The sequence below is a fragment of the Myotis daubentonii genome, chromosome 15 (genome assembly GCF_963259705.1).
Source record: "Myotis daubentonii chromosome 15, mMyoDau2.1, whole genome shotgun sequence".
NCBI classification, from domain to species: Eukaryota; Metazoa; Chordata; class Mammalia; order Chiroptera; family Vespertilionidae; genus Myotis; species Myotis daubentonii.
Genome location: NC_081854.1, coordinates 35,900,705 through 35,920,527, shown reverse-complemented (window position 1 = coordinate 35,920,527; position 19,823 = coordinate 35,900,705). Strand labels below are relative to the sequence as shown.

General features: G+C 42.0%; 1 protein-coding gene across 1 annotated transcript in view; it reads right to left on the bottom strand.

Moving 5' to 3' along the window:
- LOC132216267 (polycystin-1-like protein 2) overlaps positions 1-19,823 on the bottom strand; it is a 75,566-nt gene that overhangs the window by 43,815 nt on the left and 11,928 nt on the right. The window contains 7 exon segments of the mRNA XM_059665438.1: positions 1,820-1,899; positions 1,901-1,938; positions 3,897-3,946; positions 5,850-6,274; positions 6,276-6,331; positions 8,241-8,352; positions 10,557-10,695. Of these exon segments, the coding sequence (XP_059521421.1) occupies positions 1,820-1,899; positions 1,901-1,938; positions 3,897-3,946; positions 5,850-6,274; positions 6,276-6,331; positions 8,241-8,352; positions 10,557-10,695 (900 nt within the window).

Sequence of the window (19,823 nt, the reverse complement as noted above, 5' to 3'; positions counted from 1 at the left end):
TCACTGGTGTATTTCTCACTCCACATGGAAGTAATTGTCCACAGCTGTATGTCACTGTGGGGTGCACTGGGGACTTGGGGAGCTGTCCCTCCATCTGGGAGACTGCAGTGTCATTTTCTGCTTTATGAAACCAGCTCAGTAAATCTCTGTATTCTTTACCCTTCAAATTTGTTTATTGATGTTTATCCCCTGCCCCAAATATGATAGTCATTCCGAAGACATGTCCAGGGGTCAGGTCATCAGCTCAATTACCTAAACTCTGCATGGTATCCTTTATTAATTTAGATAACAAGAACTAATACTCAAAAGGACATTCTGACCACTTAATAATTGATGTCAAAAGCCTTAAAATTTTAGCCCTAGCCAGTTGCTCAGTGGTTAAAGCCTCGGCCCTCGGACTGAAGGGTCACAGGTTCAATTCTGGCCAAGGGCATGTAACTTAGGAGGCAACCAATCGATGTGTCTCTCTCACATAGATGTTTTTCTCTCTCTGACTCTCCCCCTCCCTTCCACTCTCTTTAAAAATCAATGGAAAAAATATCCTCAGGTGAGGATTAACAACACCAACCAAAAGAAACCCTTCAAATTTCATGACTTTGACCCAGTTATTGCATTTCTACAAATGTATTTATGAAAGTAACCATTGATGCAAATTAAGATTCAGCTATAAAGATGTTCATTACAGTGTTTGTAAAGGCACATAATTTGAAAATGGCCAAAATGTCCAAAAAGAAGGCAATCGTGGATAAATGATCATGCATCAATTGACAGTCCATTATACAACTACTATGAATATCAAGATGGAGACAAAGGTACTGTGATATTGAAGTATGTAGGATATATTGTTCAATTAAAAAGGGTAGCAAATGAAATATGTACAGTATGAATGACATTCATTTTCTTTCTAAAAAATATGTATGTAGCAAGAATATATCCTTATGAAAAGGAGGACAACCATTTCTTTTTTTGTTGTTGTAACTTTTAAAAATTATTCATTTTTAGAGAAAGGGAGGGAGGAAAGAAAGAGAGGGAGAGGAAAAAAACGCATCAATTTGTTTTTCACTCATTTATGTATTCACTGATTGATTCTTGTATGTGCCCTGACCAGGATTAAACCTGCAACTAGCATATTGAATGGTGCTCTAACCAAGGGAGATACCCAGCCAGGACCAGGACAGCCATTTCTTAAAAATAAGCACTATTGTTACAATTTTGGTTTGCCAGAAAATGCTTCATCACTTTCTTCTTCTAAGGCAGTGGTTCTCAACCTTCTGGCCCTTTAAATACAGTTCCTCATGTTGTGACCCAACCATAAAATTATTTTCGTTGCTACTTCATAACTGTAATGTTGCTACTGTGATGAATCGTAATGTAAATATCTGATATGCAGGATGGTCTTAGGCGACCCCTGTGAAAGGGTCGTTCAACCGCCAAAGGGGTTGCGACCCACAGGTTGAGAACCTCTGTTCTAAAGCATGGAGGTGAAAGGAAGGACCCACCAAAGAGGGAGGAGCATTTTGCCACTGGCATTGTTTGTAGTGATAATACAAAAGCAGACCGACTTTCAGGTTTGTTATAGTTCTTAAATTCTCTACAGTTAAATGCATCTCCTTGTTGCGTGCCTGTAGGACCAACCCCACCTTGGTTTTTCACTGTTACCTCTTATTTCCATTGGAATTTGCAGCCTCTGGCATATACAGTGTATACAAAATGTCAGGCATGAGTATGCCGGTGTGAAGTTAAGAAAAAGAACAGCAAAGCTAACCGCTATCCATCACTTTTTGGTGAAATAGGACAGCTCCAGAGCTCTAACGCCACCTACCACATGACCAGTGGAAGCGTAAATCCTTGTCACTATCCAGCCAGTGCAGAGTCACTGTCGTGAAAGGATCCACATAGACCAGGTTCCACGAATACCTCCACATCCCCTTTATCTCTCTGCAGAAAAAGCAGCTGGTTTGTAAGACACTTCTCCACAGTTAGCATCCCACTCTCTACTTCAGAGCAATTGTGCCAAGGTCTGTCTGATCTGCCTGGTTCCCCTTGGGATAGTCACTGGGTAAGTAACTTTAGTTGGAATGTGGGCTCAGTGCTAAAGGTCCACCATGTGTTCAACTGCATTATCAGAACCTGCTCTAGCCAGGCCCTGTGCTTGATGTCTAGACAAACAGGAATATAGACCAGGCCTCTGTCCTTCCATTTAGTAGGGAAGACAGACAAGGAAATGATTAAAACACAGAGTGCTCACTGCTGCAGAAGAGGGGGCCCAGGAGATTAAGAGAATGTATGAGAGGGGGGCATTAAGTTAAGAATGTAGGCCTTGGGGCAGCCAGATCTCAGGCTGAATCATTGGCCCTGAGACCTCTGGCCAGTATCTAAGCCTCTTAGCTTCTGTCCCTCTGAGGGTTTGATAACATCTGATTCCCGAGATTGCTGTGGATCAAATGAGAGACACTAGTGATGTGTTTCCTCTTGTGTCTAGTGCAGAGGAGGGCATCGAGCTGTTGCCTCTACAAAGCAGACAGCTGGCATCAGGGCAAGATTCCCTAGAGGACTGGACCCCAAAGAGAGCTGTTATGAGGAGGAGTGAAGGTGAGCTGGCAACAATGGAGAGCATGTGTATTCTAGGAAGAGGGGTCAGCCAGCATACAGTGTGTTCCTGGAGTCAGTTCTGGAAGGACCTGTTAAACAGCTTATGCTCATAGGGCTTGACCTGGAATAACATGAGGCTACAGCAGAATTCAACCCCAGTGGTCTCCCATGGCTTGATAATAAAACTCAAAACCTCTTGCCTTGGCACCTTAGACCCCATGTGACCTGACGTCTGTCCATCTCTGTGTTATCTTCTACATCCTCTCCCTCCTCCACACAGGCCTCAGAGCCCTCTAATCCATGCACCCAGAAAGCTCTTGTTCTACTTTCCAGTAGGTTCCCCCTTAAATGTCACCTCTTAAGACTCCTTATCTGGGGTGGGAACGTCCAGGGAGAGGTCAATGGGGGAAAAGGAGACATGTGGAATACTTTAAACAATAAAGAATTTAAAACAAAGTCCTTGTCTAATCACATTTGCTAGATCACTCTCTATTAGTTGCTTTCATTGCACCCTATTAGTTCTAGTTAGACATATCAAAATTCCTAGTTATATGCTAATTTGTTTGTTAATCTCACCCAGTAAGGTTCATGAAGGCAGGATCATGTCTTTTTATTCACCATTGTATCTCCAGCCCCTAATACTAAGCCTCGAACATTGTAGATGCAAAATAAGTCTTTGTTATTGAATAAATGCATGCATGAGCAATGTCAACAGCAAGGAGTCGAAGACTTAGTCTTGCTATAAAAACCATCACATTGCCCATGTATGCACTTTTATCATGGAATTGGGACCAAGCAGTAGTACTTTAATTATAATAGCTAATGAGAAAAAAGAGGCAGATCTCATCTCAAAGTGTTAACTGAAGATGAAATATCAAAGCCCTGTAAGAAGCAAGCCTGTTTTCTGATATACATATTAAAAGAAATAAATTTGCCTCTGAGCACTGCCTTGGTTGCATCCCACAAATTTGGGAAGGTTGTATTGTCATTATCACTCAAAAATATATTTAAATTTCCCTTGTGATTTTTTTCTTTTACCCATTAATTTTTTTTAGAAGTGTGATGTTTCATTTCCAAGATGGCTAAAAGATATGTACATATCCTAGATATCTTACTATTGTTTTATAACACAAATAGCATGCTTTGTTTAATTTCAATCCATCTGGGTCTCTCTTCAAGCAGAAGAAATATCAGTGATTCCTAGTGTTCTGAAAAACCAGAACCAAAAAAACAAAAACCCCCAAAAAAACAGAGTGCTTGGACATCTTTTTCTTGTGAGGTTAAGTGTTTTTAAAAATACTCACATTCTTTTCCTCAGCATTTGTTCCAGATAATTCTTGGAGACTGGAAGGAGCTGTGAACACAGTCGGAACAGGTGTCAGACTTTGGTGGTATTGATAAAGTTGCCAAAAGACAAAGTCACAAGGTATGCTGAAGATCTTGGGGAATCTGCCTGTCTTTGGAAATGGTTTAGGGAACATAGCAAACATTCAGGTCATAGGGAAATGATCAAAAGCAAACCATTATGTTTACCAGTGAGCTAAAGACACCTCTTTGGTAATAAAGAAAGAGGCATGTGGGAGGATGTGACCAGCTGAAGGAGAGGTGGCACCCAGCCCTGGAACAGAGGGGCGCAGCCCGGGGCCTTGAGAGCCCAGAGAAGCTCTTACAGAGATAGTTGCAAATATGTGGTGGGCCCTGAGACCAAGGCCAGCCAGGACTGGGCCAGCCCCTCCAAGTGAGAGCCTTCCTGTCCTACCTGTTCCCTTGCCTTCCTCCTCGCCCCCTTCATCACTGGAGTCATCCAAGTCTGTTTTTCTTGTGGGGAGAAGATTGCTTACCTTCTAAGACAGAGGTGGGAACCTTTTTTACTGCCATTGGATATTTATAACATTATTTGTGGGCCATACAAAATTATCAACTTAAAATTAGCCTGCTGCCCCAGCTGGTTTGGCTCACTGGATAGAGTGACAGCTCATGAATTGAAGGGTCCCAGGTTTGATTCCGGTCAAGGGCACATACCTGGGTTCCAGGCTTGATCCCCAGCCCCAGTCGGGAGGCAACTAATCAATGTGTTTCTCTCACATAGATGTTTTTCTCTCTCTGTTTCTCTCCCTCCCTTCCACTATCTCTAAGAATCAATGGAAAAATATCCTCAGACGAGGATTAACAACAACAAAATAAGCCTGCTATCTTTGGTCAAACATTTAATTAACTCACCCCTAATGCCTTGGCAGGGCCAGACCAAATGATTTTGTGGACCTTATATGGCCAGCAGGCTGGGTGTTCCTCATCCCTGATCTAAGAGTAAGCCATAAAGTCACAGGGCATGCTTAAAATTTATCTATTATCCCCTGAGTAACTTTTATAGGAGACAAAAATTAATTTTTTTTGAATTATAGTCTATTTATTATGTATAGTTTCCATCATCATTTCATTTTGGCTTCTTCCTGTTCCAAACTGGACTTTTATTATCTGGCAAAGTTCCTATGCTTTTCTTCTTGAATCTATTGTCTTTTCTGTCATCTCTTTTGCCAGATCCCTTACTGACAGCATGCTAGGCCTACACCTGCATAATATTACCCTCTATTTTGCACACCTCTGAGATTGAGGGCAGAGGATGCTGTAGGCAGGGTCCTGGGTGAGCTGGAGACTCTGGGCCCTCATCACATTCCTGCCTGCTAACCTGACTGCCCTCAAGGACCCTGTTCTTTTATATTAAAAGCAAATGTATGCGTGGCCTCCTCCCCTGGCTGGTGCCAGCCAGTCTGTCTGCCAGCCAGTCAGTTGCCCTGTCTCTATTCCAGTAAGAATTATGACACTTCTTCTCTTGTCCCTCTCTCTTCTCTTTCCATGCTTCAGTGTTTACCTCTCTTGCCCCTACGGGCATGGGCTGCAGTTTCCCAAACACACTATTTTCTAGAACTGATGGAAGAAATTGGAATACTCCTGCTCTCCCCCAATGGTTCTCAGTGAGGGTGATTTTGTTCCCCAAGGGCCAGTTGGCTTTGTCTGGAGATGTTTTTGGTTGCCAAGACTTGGGAGGCTGGTGCTACTGGCATCTAAGGAATAGAAGCCAGAGATGCTACTGAACATCCTATAATGCACAGAACAGCCTCCACAACCAAGAATGATCCAGTCCCCAATGTCTGAAGTGCCAAAGTTGAGAACCCCTGTCACAATATGCTCATGAGGACAGATAATATCGGTCTCTGTCTTGTTTTGTGACTCAGGTTGGATGCTCTTAACCAGGACACCCTGGAAACTGGCTGGCAGGAGCCTGGATTCTAAGTTAGGAAGGGAAGAGGAGGGAGATTTGGAAGGGAGCTACCAATCCCAAGTACCTTCAAGAGGACCTGCTACATGGTAAATCCCAGATGGCCACCCAAGGCTCTCTTCCTCATGGGAGGAGGATGCATTGAGTCCTGCTGCCTCAAAGGTCAACTCTTCTGGGATGCCATGAGCCACTGAGATGTTGACCAGTAGATCCTGTCCAAGCTCCAAGTGGTCAGAAGCCCAGGAGGCCTGCAGCCCTGGCAGAGGCTTCATGAAGTGCACCGTGATGTTTGTGGAGGGTGCAGAGGTGGTGGTTTTGCTGGTGGCTCGGGTCTCCAGGTGGTGCATCCCTGGACCCACACCCTGCTGGGCTGCTCTGTCCAGGGTGAGGTTATAGGGGAGCAGGGCGGTGTGTGATGGATTCAGCCAGGGTTGTGTTATCTGATAGCACAGTGTAAGTCACCTCCATTTCTAGGTGGGGCAAGAAACATTTAGGAATGTGATAACAACCATGTAGTTGATTATACTGAGATAATTCAAACTCAAGCTCTGAAGTGAGATTCTGGGAATAGACATGGATATGGATATAGCTATAAAGACATAAGTAAGGGTATACTTGCCCCTGAATATTAACAGTGATTATCTCTGAGTATTGGATTCATGAGTTTTGGGTCCTCTCTGCTCATTTGTATATTCTAATTTATTTATACTATGAATGTGTTACTTAAAAACTTAAAAGTTTGTAATAAAAGTATTAGATTACTTGTTGCCATATTTTTGTAGAGAGGAAGGCTAAAAAGGGAAGGCTAAGGGTATAGCTGATGTATATGCATGAGGATTAACCTCAAGTCTTGTTTCAGGCAGGAGCAGGTGAAGCATTTCCTTCTGCTCCCACAGCTAACTGCCAGAAACCCTGTCCACAGGAGAAGTCAGCCTGTTGACATCACGTTGGGGCTGGGTGGGGCTGGTTGTCCTTACTGAATGCTAAATATTGTGGCTGACTCTTAAAATATGATATCAACCAACAAATTAGGATTCTTTCCGAAAGTAATTAGGCTAGTGTGTTTCTTGTTTGAGTGATGATGATGATAATGATAAAGATGACGATGATGATGATGATAATGATGATGACGACGACGACAATGATGATGATGTAATAAGCCCCCGAGAATAGGAATCCTGACTTTCAGGTTTACTGCTGTCTTTCCCATACCTGGCAAAGAGTATGCTCTCAATTGTATTTGTATATTGAATAAACACATGAAAGATTATTTTAAGCTTCTCCAGTTACACACAGCCACCATCTTCAGCCAACAAACACACCACACAGACAGGAGTCCCAAGTACTGTATGTAAAGCCTGGTTAGAGTTCCTGTAAGTCACTGCTCTGAATGAGGTTTCAGGTAGTGTGAGGTCACGTGAGGTCATGCTTTCACCTCTACAGGCCTCTATCTAGATCTCAAATTGGACCTGTGCCTTGAGGAAAGATGCTGGCTTGGGTGAGGATGGATTTTAGTTGGGAAGGTCTCTACTGAGAGAAGGGGTGGTATTCAAAATATTTAACACTGAAACTGCATGGGTACAAACCAATTTGAATGGGTATTCTGATAAAGCAGAATAGATACTGTGACCAATCAGAATGGGTACTGTGACCAATCAGATAGATTAGATGCTGTTACCAATCACAACGATCACTGTGACCAATCAGAATGGGCGCTGTGACCAATCAGAATGGACATTGTGACCAATGAGAAACATTGCTATGACCAATCAGAATGGACACTTTGACTAATCAGAATGGACATGATTAGAATGGCCTTTGTGACCAATCAGAAAAGAAACTGTGACCAATGAGAATGGACACCAGTCATAACAGCTGCTATGGCTGTAGCAGTGTGTGCAGCCGAATATGAGCCCTTACTTGGGACAACATAATTGGACCAAATTGGTCAATGCCGGCTGCATTGAGATGGGCTCGGACCCAGTTGGTAGCATTCCCAGTCCCATTTAAATACTCCCAGCAAGGAGTGTCTTATAAATTAAATTCTTGAGATAGGACTATGGGCATACAAAGAAGAACCTTTGGAAAGCTGGAAGCTCTCACTAGCTTAATAGCCTGAGACTTTGAACCTTTGATTCTGAACCTTTCCTCCATTTCTTCATCTGTAAAATGGACATAATAATAGTATACTGGGTGGGCCAGTATATGTAAAATACTTAGATCAGTTCTTGGCACACATGAGGTGCTAAACAAATGAATAATTAAATAAATGATAGGCGATTGCTGTTAGTATTTATTAAAGCCTGGGAGTTGGATGGATAAATTTGGGGGATATCAAGGTTGCCTTGACCTTGACCTTGACCATTTCTGCAAACTCACCTCCATTGAGCTCCACCTGAATCCACATAGGGTCCCCGAAGACAACCCGGCAGAGAGGGCTGGCTCCTAATTTGGACAGGCCAGAGCACCCAGTCACAGAGTCTCTTCATCTTTTTTTTTAATTTTTTTTAATTTTTAATTTTTTAAAATTAAATCTTTATTGTTCAGATTATTACATTTGTTCCTCTTTTTTCCCCCCATAACTCCCTTCCTCCCAGTTCCCACCCCACCCTCCGACCTCACTCTCCACCCACTGTCCTCATCCATAGGTGCACAATTTTTGTCCAGTCTCTTCCCGCATCTCCCACACCCCTTTCCCCCCCAAGAATAGTCAGTCCATTCCCTTTCTATGTCCCTGATTCTATTATAATCACCAGTTCATTCTGTTCATCAGATTATTTATTCACTTGATTCTTAGATTCACTTGTTGATAGATGCATATTTGTTGTTCAAAATTTATATCTTTACCTTTTTCTTCTTCTTCCTCTTCTTTTTTTTTTTTAAAAAAATATATTTTATTGATTTTTTACAGAGAGGAAGGGAGAGAGACAGAGAGTCAGAAACATCGATGAGAGAGAAACATCGATCAGCTGCCTCCTGCACATCCCCCACTGGGGAAGTGCCCGCAACCCAGGTACATGCCCTTGACCGGAATCGAACCTGGGACCCTTCAGTCCGCAGGCTGACGCTCTATCCACTGAGCCAAATCGGTTTCGGCTTCTTCCTCTTCTTAAAGGATACCTTTCAGCATTTCATATAATACTGGTTTGGTGGTGATGAATTCCTTTAGCTTTTCCTTATCTGTGAAGCTCTTTATCTGACCTTCAGTTCTGAATGATAGCTTTGCTGGATAAAGTAATCTTGGTTGTAGGTTCTTGGCATTCATCACTTTGAATATTTCTTGCCTCTCCCTTCTGGCCTGCAAAGTTTCTGTTGAGAAATCAGCTGACAGTCGTATGGGTATTCCCTTGTAGGCAACTGACTTTCTTTCTCTTGCTGCTTTTAAGATTCTCTCTTTGTCTTTTGCTCTTGGCATTTTAATTATGATGTGTCTTGGTGTGGTCCTCTTTGGATTCCTTTTGTTTGGGGTTCTCTGCGCTTCCTGGACTTGTAAGTCTATTTCTTTCACCAGGTAGGGGAAGTTTTCAGTCATTATTTCTTCAAATAGGTTTTCAATATCTTGCTCTCTCTCATCTTCTGGCACCCCTATAATTTGGATGTTGGTACGCTTGAAGCTGTCCCAGAGGCTCCTTACACTATCTTCGTATTTTCAGATTCTTTTTTCATTTTGCTTTTCTGGTTAGGTGTTTTTTGCTTCTTTGCATTTCAAATCTTTGACTTGATTCTTGCGCTCCTCTGGTCTGCTGTTGGGAGTCTGTATAATATTCTTTATTTCAGTCAGTGTATGCTTAATTTCTAGTTGGTTCTTTATCACAACATCAACAGTCTCATTAGATTTCTTGAGGATCCCACTATATTTATCGGCGGTCTCACCAGTCTTTTCGAGGGCCTTACTGAGTTTATTGGCGGCTTCTAGACAGTTCTTGAGAGACCTTAAAAGTGTGGTTTTGAGCTCTATATCCTCCATTTCTGTCATTTGTGTCCTGTTCCTTTGTCTCCGCATTTTTTATGCTTTCTTGGTGCACCCCCTTGTGGTCTTTGTGCGCAGTCTTGTTGTAGTTAAGCTTGATTGTTGTAGGTAATACTGGGGGGGATTTGACCTCCAGGCCAATTGGCTGTGAGAATCAGCTGTGTCTGCAGTGGGAGAACTTCTGTCCCCTAGGGACGTGCTAATCTAGCCTTTGCCTGAGGCTATCCTGCAAATGCCTCTGTGCAAGGCTTGGGCAGGGCGGGTCCCAGGGGATCAACCAGGCAGGTGGAGGGAGCAGTTATGGCTGCTCTCAGTCCCGTCCCCAGAGGCTCTGCCTCTCAGTGTCCCAGCAACCGCTGCAAACCTTGGAGAGAAAGCTGGCCTCGAGTTCCGACCGATGCCAGACAGTCCAGCTTCTCCCGTTTGAGTCTGGGTCCCCAGAGACTCGCCCAGAACTGGAGCTCAGAGCCTGAGACTCCCTCCCGACTGAAACAGACAACCACGCTCTCAGCTGCCAGCCCACTCCGCACCCACCTCCGCACCTTTGTATTTTAATTCTGCACTGCGCCTCCTCTGAGTCTCGGTATGCTTTTCTCTTTCCTTCTAGTTGTAGAATTTCCCCTCAGCCAGCCTTCCTGTGGTTCTGGGTGATGTTCGTTCCATCTTTTAGTTGTATTTTTGAAGCGGTTGTGCGAGGCAGCACTCTCCGGTGTTTACCTATGCTGCCATCTTGGTTTCCTGAGTCTCTTCATCTTGTCTCAAATTGTCACTTGCTTCTGAGCCGTCACATGCCACTCACTAGTTGTGCACTCAGCAAACACAGTGAATTCCCCAGGAGATGTGAATTGATGGATCACTTTGCTGGACAAACTGCCGGAAACAGAAATGTTACCAGTGTTGGGAATATGCAAACACATGCATGCACACATGCGTGCACAGCTGCAGTCACCCACCCCGCACCTTTTCTGCACTGCAAAGACAAACAGGTGAAGAAAAAGATGCTACACAACCAAGCTCTTGGTGCTTGCAAAGGTGACAGTGAGACGTCATGGAGCAAGTGAGAGTGGAAGAAATAGCACTGACCAACCAGGGAGTTGAATATTTGGCTACAAGTCAGTTTTCTACCATTTATTCCTTCTGTGGCTCACATAAATCTCCCTTCTGGGTCTTCTTGCTTCATCTGTAAAATACTATGCCCTAGCCTACCTTTCTGAGTCTTCTTCTTCCCATCTGTGAAATGGAGTCAGATTCCAAACATATCAAAATTATGGGTTTTTTGCTTCTCATTTTCCCTAGGGGACTAATTAAAAATCTCCAAGATCGTCTGCAAAGATGCACATGACCTCCTCTCCTGACCTTCTCCCCATCTTCTGTCACACTCCTCTAACTCCCTAGTACATGTTCACTGAGACCTCCTTTTCAGTTTCTAGAACATGCCACCTCTTGCTCTTCTCAAGGCCTGAAAGTGCACTGGTCTTGGCTCACACTCCTCCGTTGGTTCTCAGCTTAAACATCACTTCCTCAGGGAGTCCTCTCCTAGGTTCCCTTTCCTGCTGTAGCTTTGCTGCTTCTCCTAAGTGATACTCATGCCTTGTGTGCTTGCTTATTCACTGTCATTCTTCCTTGCTAGGCTGTTAGCAGAGTGTCTGTCTAGCTCTCTCTTATATACCTGGCACCTAGCACAGAGCCTAGCACATAGTGCTTGAGAAATCATTGACAAATGAGCATATTTGTGAAAAAGCTTAGAAAACAGTAACGTAACCTGATTCTTGGTGCCAGTCAAAATGGAGTAAGCCCACCATAGCCTATTGCCTCCTTTGATCACAACTAAATACCTGGACAGAACTAAAAAAGAAACTACCTGAGGACTCAAAAGTAAAAAAACAAGTAGAAATAGCAGGCAGATTGGCGTTTCTCCTATGAAGAAGGGAGTTTCCTGTTTTGTGCCTTTTTAAAAAATCTCCTTTATCTGTTGGCTTTGTCCCCAGAGTAGTAGCCCGAGTCATGGAACTGCACAGTAAGTGAATAAAACAAAAACCCCCAAATAAATCCCCTCCGTTTAGCCAGAGAACCAAGAAAAGGGATCCAGTCAAGTGAGCCTGAGAATACAGAGGAAATACCCGTTTTTGTTTTGTGCTGTTTCTTTTTCATTTTATTCTCCTGGCCCTGCACCAGGCTCTGCTCTCTCGAAGCTACACAGACCATATGGGATGATGCAGACATCTAAATCCCCATTAAAAAATTCATAGCAGAATAGAGACCACAGAGGAAAAAGTCTGTGAACCTGATGATAGAGCAAGAGAAATCCAATCTGAAGAACAGAGAGGAAAAATATTAAAATTTTAAAATGAACAGAGCATCAGTAATCTGTGTAATAATATAAAAATGGAAACCATGTGTCATTTGAGCACCACTGGGAAGGGAGATTGGTAGAGAAAAAATGTATTTGAAGAAATAATAACTGAAAACTTCCCAAATGTGGCAAAACACATAGAGATTCAAGAAGCACTGTGAATCCCTAAAAGGGAAAAACAAAACAAAGCACATTAAAACCATATCCAGCCTGAGGTGGTTTGGCTCAGTGGATAGAGCATCAGCCTGCGCACTGAAGGGTCCCAGGTTTGATTCCGGTCAAGAGCACCTGCTAGGGTTGCGGGCTTGATCCCTAGTAGGGGACGTGCAGGAGGCAGCCAATCAATGATTCTCTCTCATCATTGATGTTTCTATCTCTCCCTCTCCCTTCCTCTTTGAAATAAAAAAAGATATATTTTTAAAGAAAAAATAAAACAATACCCACACACATAATAACCAAACTGCTTAAAATAAAAAATCTTAAAATCAGCCTGAACAAAATGACTCACTACATATGGAGAAACTGATGATTTAAATGACTATAGATTTCTCCTTAGAAACCACAGAGGTCAGAAGACAGTGAACAATATCTTTAGAGTGTTGAAAGAAAAGAATTGTCAACACATAATTCTATATCCAGTAAAAATATCTTCCAGGGATTAAAGCAAAATAAAGATATTCTCAGCAGTAAAGAAACTCTCCTCCGAAAGACATATGAAAACCTGCTCAAAGTCACTAATTATACGAGAGATGCAAATCAAAACGACAATGTGTTATCATCTCACACCTGTCAGAATGGCTATCATCAACAAATCAACAAACAACAAGTGTTGGAGAGGATGTGGAGAAAAAGGAACCCTTCTGCACTGCTGGTGGGAATGCAGACTGGTGCAGCCACTGTGGAGAACAGTATGGAGCTACCTCAGAAGACTAAAAATGGAACTCCCATTTGACCCAGTGATCCCACTACTAGGAATATATCCCAAGAAACCAGAAACGCCAATCAGAAAGGATATATGCACCCCTATGTTCATAGCAGCACAATTCACCATAGCTAAGATTTGGAAACAGCCTAAGTGCCCATCAGCAGATAAGTGGATTAGAAAACTGTGGTACATATACACAATGGAATACTGTGCTGCGGTAAAAAAAAAGGAACTCTTGCCTTTTGCAACAGCATGGATGGAACTGGAGAGCATTATGCTAAGTGAAATAAGCCAGTCAGAGAAAGATAAATACCACATGATCTCACTCATTTGTGGATTATAGAGAACAACATAGACTGATGAAAAGGGACAGACCCAAAGACTGAGAAACAGCGATCAGGCTATCAATCCCCAGAAGGAAAGTAGGGGAGGGTGGGGGTAAGGGGAAGAGATCAACCGAAGGACTTGTATACATGTATATAAGCCAAACCAATGGACATGGACAACAGAGGGATGGGAGCATGAGTTTGTGTGTGTGGGGGAGATTGGGGGCTAATGGGGGGGATGAGGACACATTTGTAATACCTTAACTAATAATAAAAAAAAATATATGTAAAAAAAAAAAAAAAGAAACTCTCTAAGAATTTGTTGCCAGGAAATTGACTTAAAAGAAATGGTGAAGCCCTAACGTGTTTGGCTCAGTGGATACAGTGTCGGCCTGCGGACTGAAGGGTCCTGGGTTCGATTCCAGTCAGGGGCATGTGCCTTGGTTGCGGGCATATCCCCAGTGGGGGGTGTGTGGGAGGCAGCTGATCGATGTTTCTCTCTCATCGATGTTTCTAACTCTCTGTCCTTCTCCTTTCCTCTCTGTGAAAAATCAATAAAATATATTTTAAAAAAAAAGAAATGGTGAAGGAAAAATATCTTCAGGTGAGGATTAACAACAGCAAAAAGTTTTTCCAGTTGAAGGGAAATTATACCAGGAAACTTGGGACTTCAGGAATGAAGGGAGAGCACAAGGAATGGCCATCTTGGTAACTGCATAGACTTTTGTCCTCCTAAGTTCTTTAAAATATGTATGATTGTTGAAAGGGTTTTCAATATATGTAGATGTCCTACATATGACAATTAATTTAAACTTAGGCAGGCAAATGGACCTATATGCTAGCAAGGCTTCAACATTTTACTTGAAGTGGTATAATAGTAACTCTAAGTAGACTGTGAAAGGTTAGACATGTATCCAGAAATTCCCAAAGTATCTACTAAAAAAAGTAATACAAAGAGATATAACAGATAACAAAACAAAAACACACAACCAGTAGTTAAGTTAAAATGGAATACTAAAAATATTGAGTAATCAAAAAGAAGTCAAGAAAGGAGATGAACCAGGGGCGGGGATTAAACAGGGGGAAAACAGAAAACAAATACCAAAATAATAGATCTAAATTCAACTAAATCAATAATTACATTAATTGTAAATGCTCTTAACATTCCGTATGGGATATTTAAAAAAACAAGATTCAGCCATATATTGTCTACAAGAAACCCACTATAAATATAATGATATAGATAGGTTAAAAAAAATAAAAGGATGGAAGAAAGATCTACCAGCCGGCACTAATCAGAAGAATGCTGCAGTGACCATTGTTAATATCAGATAATGTAGATTTTAGAACAAGAAAATGCTAACTCTTTGTGGATATATGAAGGATGGTTTTGAATAGCAAATTCCAGCCAGTTTTTCAGTGATCTGTCTGGAAAAAGCAATTTGTTAAGTTTTTTAAACTCTGGTACCAACTGAAACTGTCCAGCACTGAAAAGCAGAGAAACTGATTTTTTTTTTTTCTGATTTCTCTCCCACTGATCTCACTAAAGGAGAACCCTAAAAGTGGTTTTAGAAACTGCTGCCAGCATATGGGAGATATGCTTGGAATACAAAGAGAGGGAGACAACAACTCAAAAATTTGTGTTATAATCCTATGGATTTGTGCAATTCCACTCTTAGATATAAACCCAACAGAAATGTGTATGATGTGCACCAAAGACAAGCACTAAAATGTTCATGACGGCCCAATTTATAATACTCTAAGTGGGAAATCACTCAAAATGCCTACCAGTGCTAAAATGGACAGGTAAATTGAGATATATTCACACAATGAGGTGCTATACAGCAACTAGTAGCCCGGTGCACAAAATTTGTGCACATTAAAAGGGAATTAATTGCCCTAACCAGTTTGGCTCAGTGGATAGAGCATCAGCCTGCGGACTCAAGGATCTCGGGTTCAATTCTGGTCAAGGGCATGTACCTTGGTTGCAGGCACATCCCCAGTGGGGAGTGTGCAGTAGGTAGCTGATCGAGGTTTCTCTCTCATCGATGTTTATAACTCTCTATCCCTCTCCCTTCCTCTCTGTAAAAAAATCAATAAAATATATTTTTTTAAAAGAGGGAATTAATTAGTGGAGATATTTTAATATTGCTATTTGCCCTTTCTCTATAATAGGAGTGTGAGAAATGAAAGGAAATTAGTAAAATGTATATGAAAAGAATATATAAATTTATTAATAAATAAACAGTAACAAAAGGATATAACAACAACAGAGGCATGATATAAAAATGACAAAAACATAATATGAAAACAATAAAAACATGATATAAAACCAACGGTGATGCAAACAGTGACTGATAAATTGATTAAACTTATTCTAATATCTCCCTATACACCCACATTAAGAGTGAAAACACTTTCAGAGTGCTTGAATTGGTCATTTATATTGGGAATAAATGGTTCTTCCACCGAGAAGTAAATTTGCAGCAATTCCTGTAGACGCTGTGGGTAAAACAGTACCACCACAACCTCTAATATAATGTATTAAAACTTTATTGTGGGGAGCCGCTACAGTGTTTTGGACAAGTTCAAGCCTTGGACTGATGAGAGGGCACAGTCCTCTCATTGCCACATGCAAGTCCCAGCTTGGAGGGCAGGGCCCTCCCAGCACAATTATAGCCAACAGCTATAGTTGTAAGCTTGAACCTATGGTCCAAACACATGGCCCCACGTGCCTGAGTGATGTAGGCTTGATAGAGTTCAGGTGCATGTAGTTGAGTAGGATTGAAACCCAGGAGAATGTTGTAAACATCTCGGTCACGCCCTTACTTTGCCGTGTAGCATCTGCTATAAAATAAAGACAGGGCTGTGGGCGCGGGCACTGTCTCTCAGAGAAGCAGCGTACCACTGAGACCCAGATTTCATTCTCTTGTCTGTTTTTTCTAAGCCTTTCAGCTGCCCCCATTCAGGTTCACCCTTGGCTGTGCTGGCACGGCACACTTTATAAAGATATGCCTCCACACTCCGAGGGTGGGTTCCTGCCTCAAACCCCACCCTTACAGGAAATAGCTCTGGGAAAAAGCTCAGGGAGGAGGGTGTAGCCATTTCCAAGACAACCCCTGCAGGACTGACTTCCTTCCAGTTGGTCGAAGTTCTGGCCATTATGTTACACCGAGAGTTTTTATATAAGTAGATAATAAAAAAGAAATCCTAATTATACACAACAGTAAGGATGAATCTCAAAAACATACTACTGAACTGAAGTCAGACACAAAAGAGAATAAACCAGCCGTGGGCAAACTACAGCCCGCGGGCCGGATCCAGCCCGTTTGAAATGAATAAAACTAAAAAAAAAAAGACTGTACCCTTTTATGTAATGATGTTTACTTTGAATTTATATTAGTTCACACAAACACTCCATTCATGCTTTTGTTCCGGCCCTCCGGTCCAGTTTAAGAACCCATTGTGGCCCTCGAGTCAAAAAGTTTGCCCACCCCTGGAATAAACAGTCCTTTATCAGGTTCCATTTATATACGTTTCAAATACAGGTCACACTATTCGATGATGTTAGAATCCTTGGAGGAGGGATTTCTGGGAGACTGGTCATGTTTTATTTCTTGATCTAGGTGCTGGTTCATTGTATAAAAATTAATTGTTCCATATCTTTTGGGGCACTTTCCTGTACATGTATTATGATTAAATAAAAATGTTTAAAAATTGGTTCAAGACTCTGACATCCACTGATTTGTATATACTGCTTTGATGGTTGGTGTTAATGGGATGCAGCTTAAAAAGAAAGTGGAGAAGAAAGCTCACATTTTTGGTCTTTGCTTATAATGTCCAATTGTTAAGAACACCATAATCTGTGTCATTTTATTTATGTTGCTCACAGATTGCCAGCCAGCTTGGTGGATGAGGCCATCTGACCAGATCGGGCAGTGTGACGGAGCGGAAAGGGTAGGAAACTGGAAATGAGATCTCCTAGGGCTCCTAAGGTTACCTGTAAAACCTAATGACTCAATTAACCTCTCTGAGCCTCAGTGCCCTTGTCCATAAAATGAGGTGAGAGCTATTCCTGGCTGGGCTGTAAAGTTCAAATGAGGCCATGGCTGAATAAGTATCTGGCATATAACAGTCTCATATATTGTAGCTTTTTGTATAATAGGATGACATTTATGCACTTAGCCTATTAAATAAAATTAGTATATAATTTCATGTAATATTGATATAATAGTAACAATTACCTATTTTTTAGAATCAACTCTGTAGCAGTTATTTTCTGTAGTTCCATTTACTACTTAAAGTTACCCAGTGGAAATTAGTTGATACTGGCAATACTAATAATTACAGAGCTTGTAACTCTGTGGCCTAAAGATTCCTGTGTATCCTTTGTAGTGGATGTGGTGGCATGTCACCCAGATTCTACCCTTCAAGACCGAGGCCTGCACCCCACCACTCCTGCCCAGCATCCTGGCGTGATAGCAGCTGAGGGCTCACAGCTGAACCACCTCCAGGAATTCTTAGCCAAAGAGAGCCGTCTGTTCCCAGGTGACATCCCTTCCCCCGGGACATCCTGAATCCAGTGGCTGCACAGTTGTCAGGGGGGCCTGTGCTGCTACTGCATCTCCCCCTGCCCCATCTTAGTATCCCCCAGGAAACCTGCACCCCAAATCAGAGCCTGTGTCCTGGTGCTTAACCTGCACACGCTCCTAAAAACGATGTCTTTATACTGGCAGGTATCAAGGCTCTTCATCACCTTTCCCCTTTGCGTTTTCCGTCTTTCATTTTCCCCACATACTCCTGAACTCCCAGTATAGTGAGGTGCTCAGTTACCCTCCAAATCCATGACTTCCCTTGCTCTACATTCTCTGCTCCTGCCTCCTATTTCTGGTCCCCCACCAGGGACTTTGGCTCTACAGTCTTTTCTGACCTGGCTTTCACAGAGTTCTCTCTTCTGCGCTTCCCAACAGCCTGTGTACATCTCAGTCACTCTAAGGCTTATCCTGGCTTCTGAATGATCCATTTCCAGAGACGTCCACCTCCAGACTTGGCTGTGTGGCTCTGAATAGACTAAGAATAACAGCAATCCCTAGATCTGTCAGTAGGTGGCGCTAAGTTACCTAATGCTAGACTTGGACAAATTTCACCTTATGCAAATTGTTCCATGATTTCAGAAATGTAGAAAGTTTTCCATAGCAGAGAAACAAAACAGCCTGCCATGCAAATGTGCACAAGACATGGGGAGTGCAAGGCGAGAAAGAACTTCTCAAGGAGATATTGTTTGACTTTCATTATGCCTTTCCTAATGGAGGCTGGATTCTCCCCATTAGCTCATGTTATTTCTCTACGATGGAAATGGAGCCTCCGTTTTTAAGCAGAAGTAGGAGTCTGTACGAACACAATAAAAGAAAAACACAGTCACATCTGCACAAAATATTCGACTTAAAATTCATGCTATTTTTTCATTGTAAATTGAGTTCTGAGGCTGCTAAGACTGATTAGAAAGCACCAGAAATATATTTCCCAATCTTAATAAAAATAATAGAAGAAGGTGGGTGAGTAGTTTCAAGGTCTAACAAGTCTTTAAAGAAGAGGAAATTTGAGTATTCAGGTGGGGCGATGGCAGAGGATATCACCATCTATTTCTTTTGAAAGAGAAAAAAAATGACAGTCGCTTTCACTTAGAGCAAATGCCCAAGGAATTGCAAATGTAAAGCATCATTTATTGTTGTTTGACTCAGATTATGAAAAAATTTAATCACATGCAGAATTCAGAGAGTAGTATGGCCAAAGCCGTTTTTGCTCAGTGGATAGAGCGTCGGCCTGCGGACTCAAGGGTCCCAGGTTCGATTCTGGTCAAGGGCATGTACCTGGGTTGTGGGCACATCCCCAATGGGAGATGTGCAGGAGGCAGCTGATCGATGTTTCTCTCTCATCGATGTTTCTAACTCTCTGTCTCTCTCCCTTCCTCTCTGTAAAAAATCAATAAAATATATTTTTAAAAAAAGAGAGAGTAGTATGACAAACACCCTTGGACTCACCATCCAGAGTTGACAGATATTTGCATTTTGTCCCATTTGCTCCAGTTTTTAACTACTGTTTGTTTATTGCTAGAAGGTCCTTATGTAACTGAAAGACTTAGCAGGGCTACAGACTGCATTTTGACTTATGCCAAATTCAAGTTCTATAAAATGTGGGGGTTAGGATTATGTAACTTAGCATTTGTTGTTTTATTGATGAAATAGGAGCAAATGTAAAGAAACCTACAGAAAATACCATGATATTTGTATTACTTAAACATTTTTTCCCTAAGCATCTTCACGTGTAATTTCTCGTTTTATTCCAATCAAGGCAGCCATCAATATAAATGTGACACAACC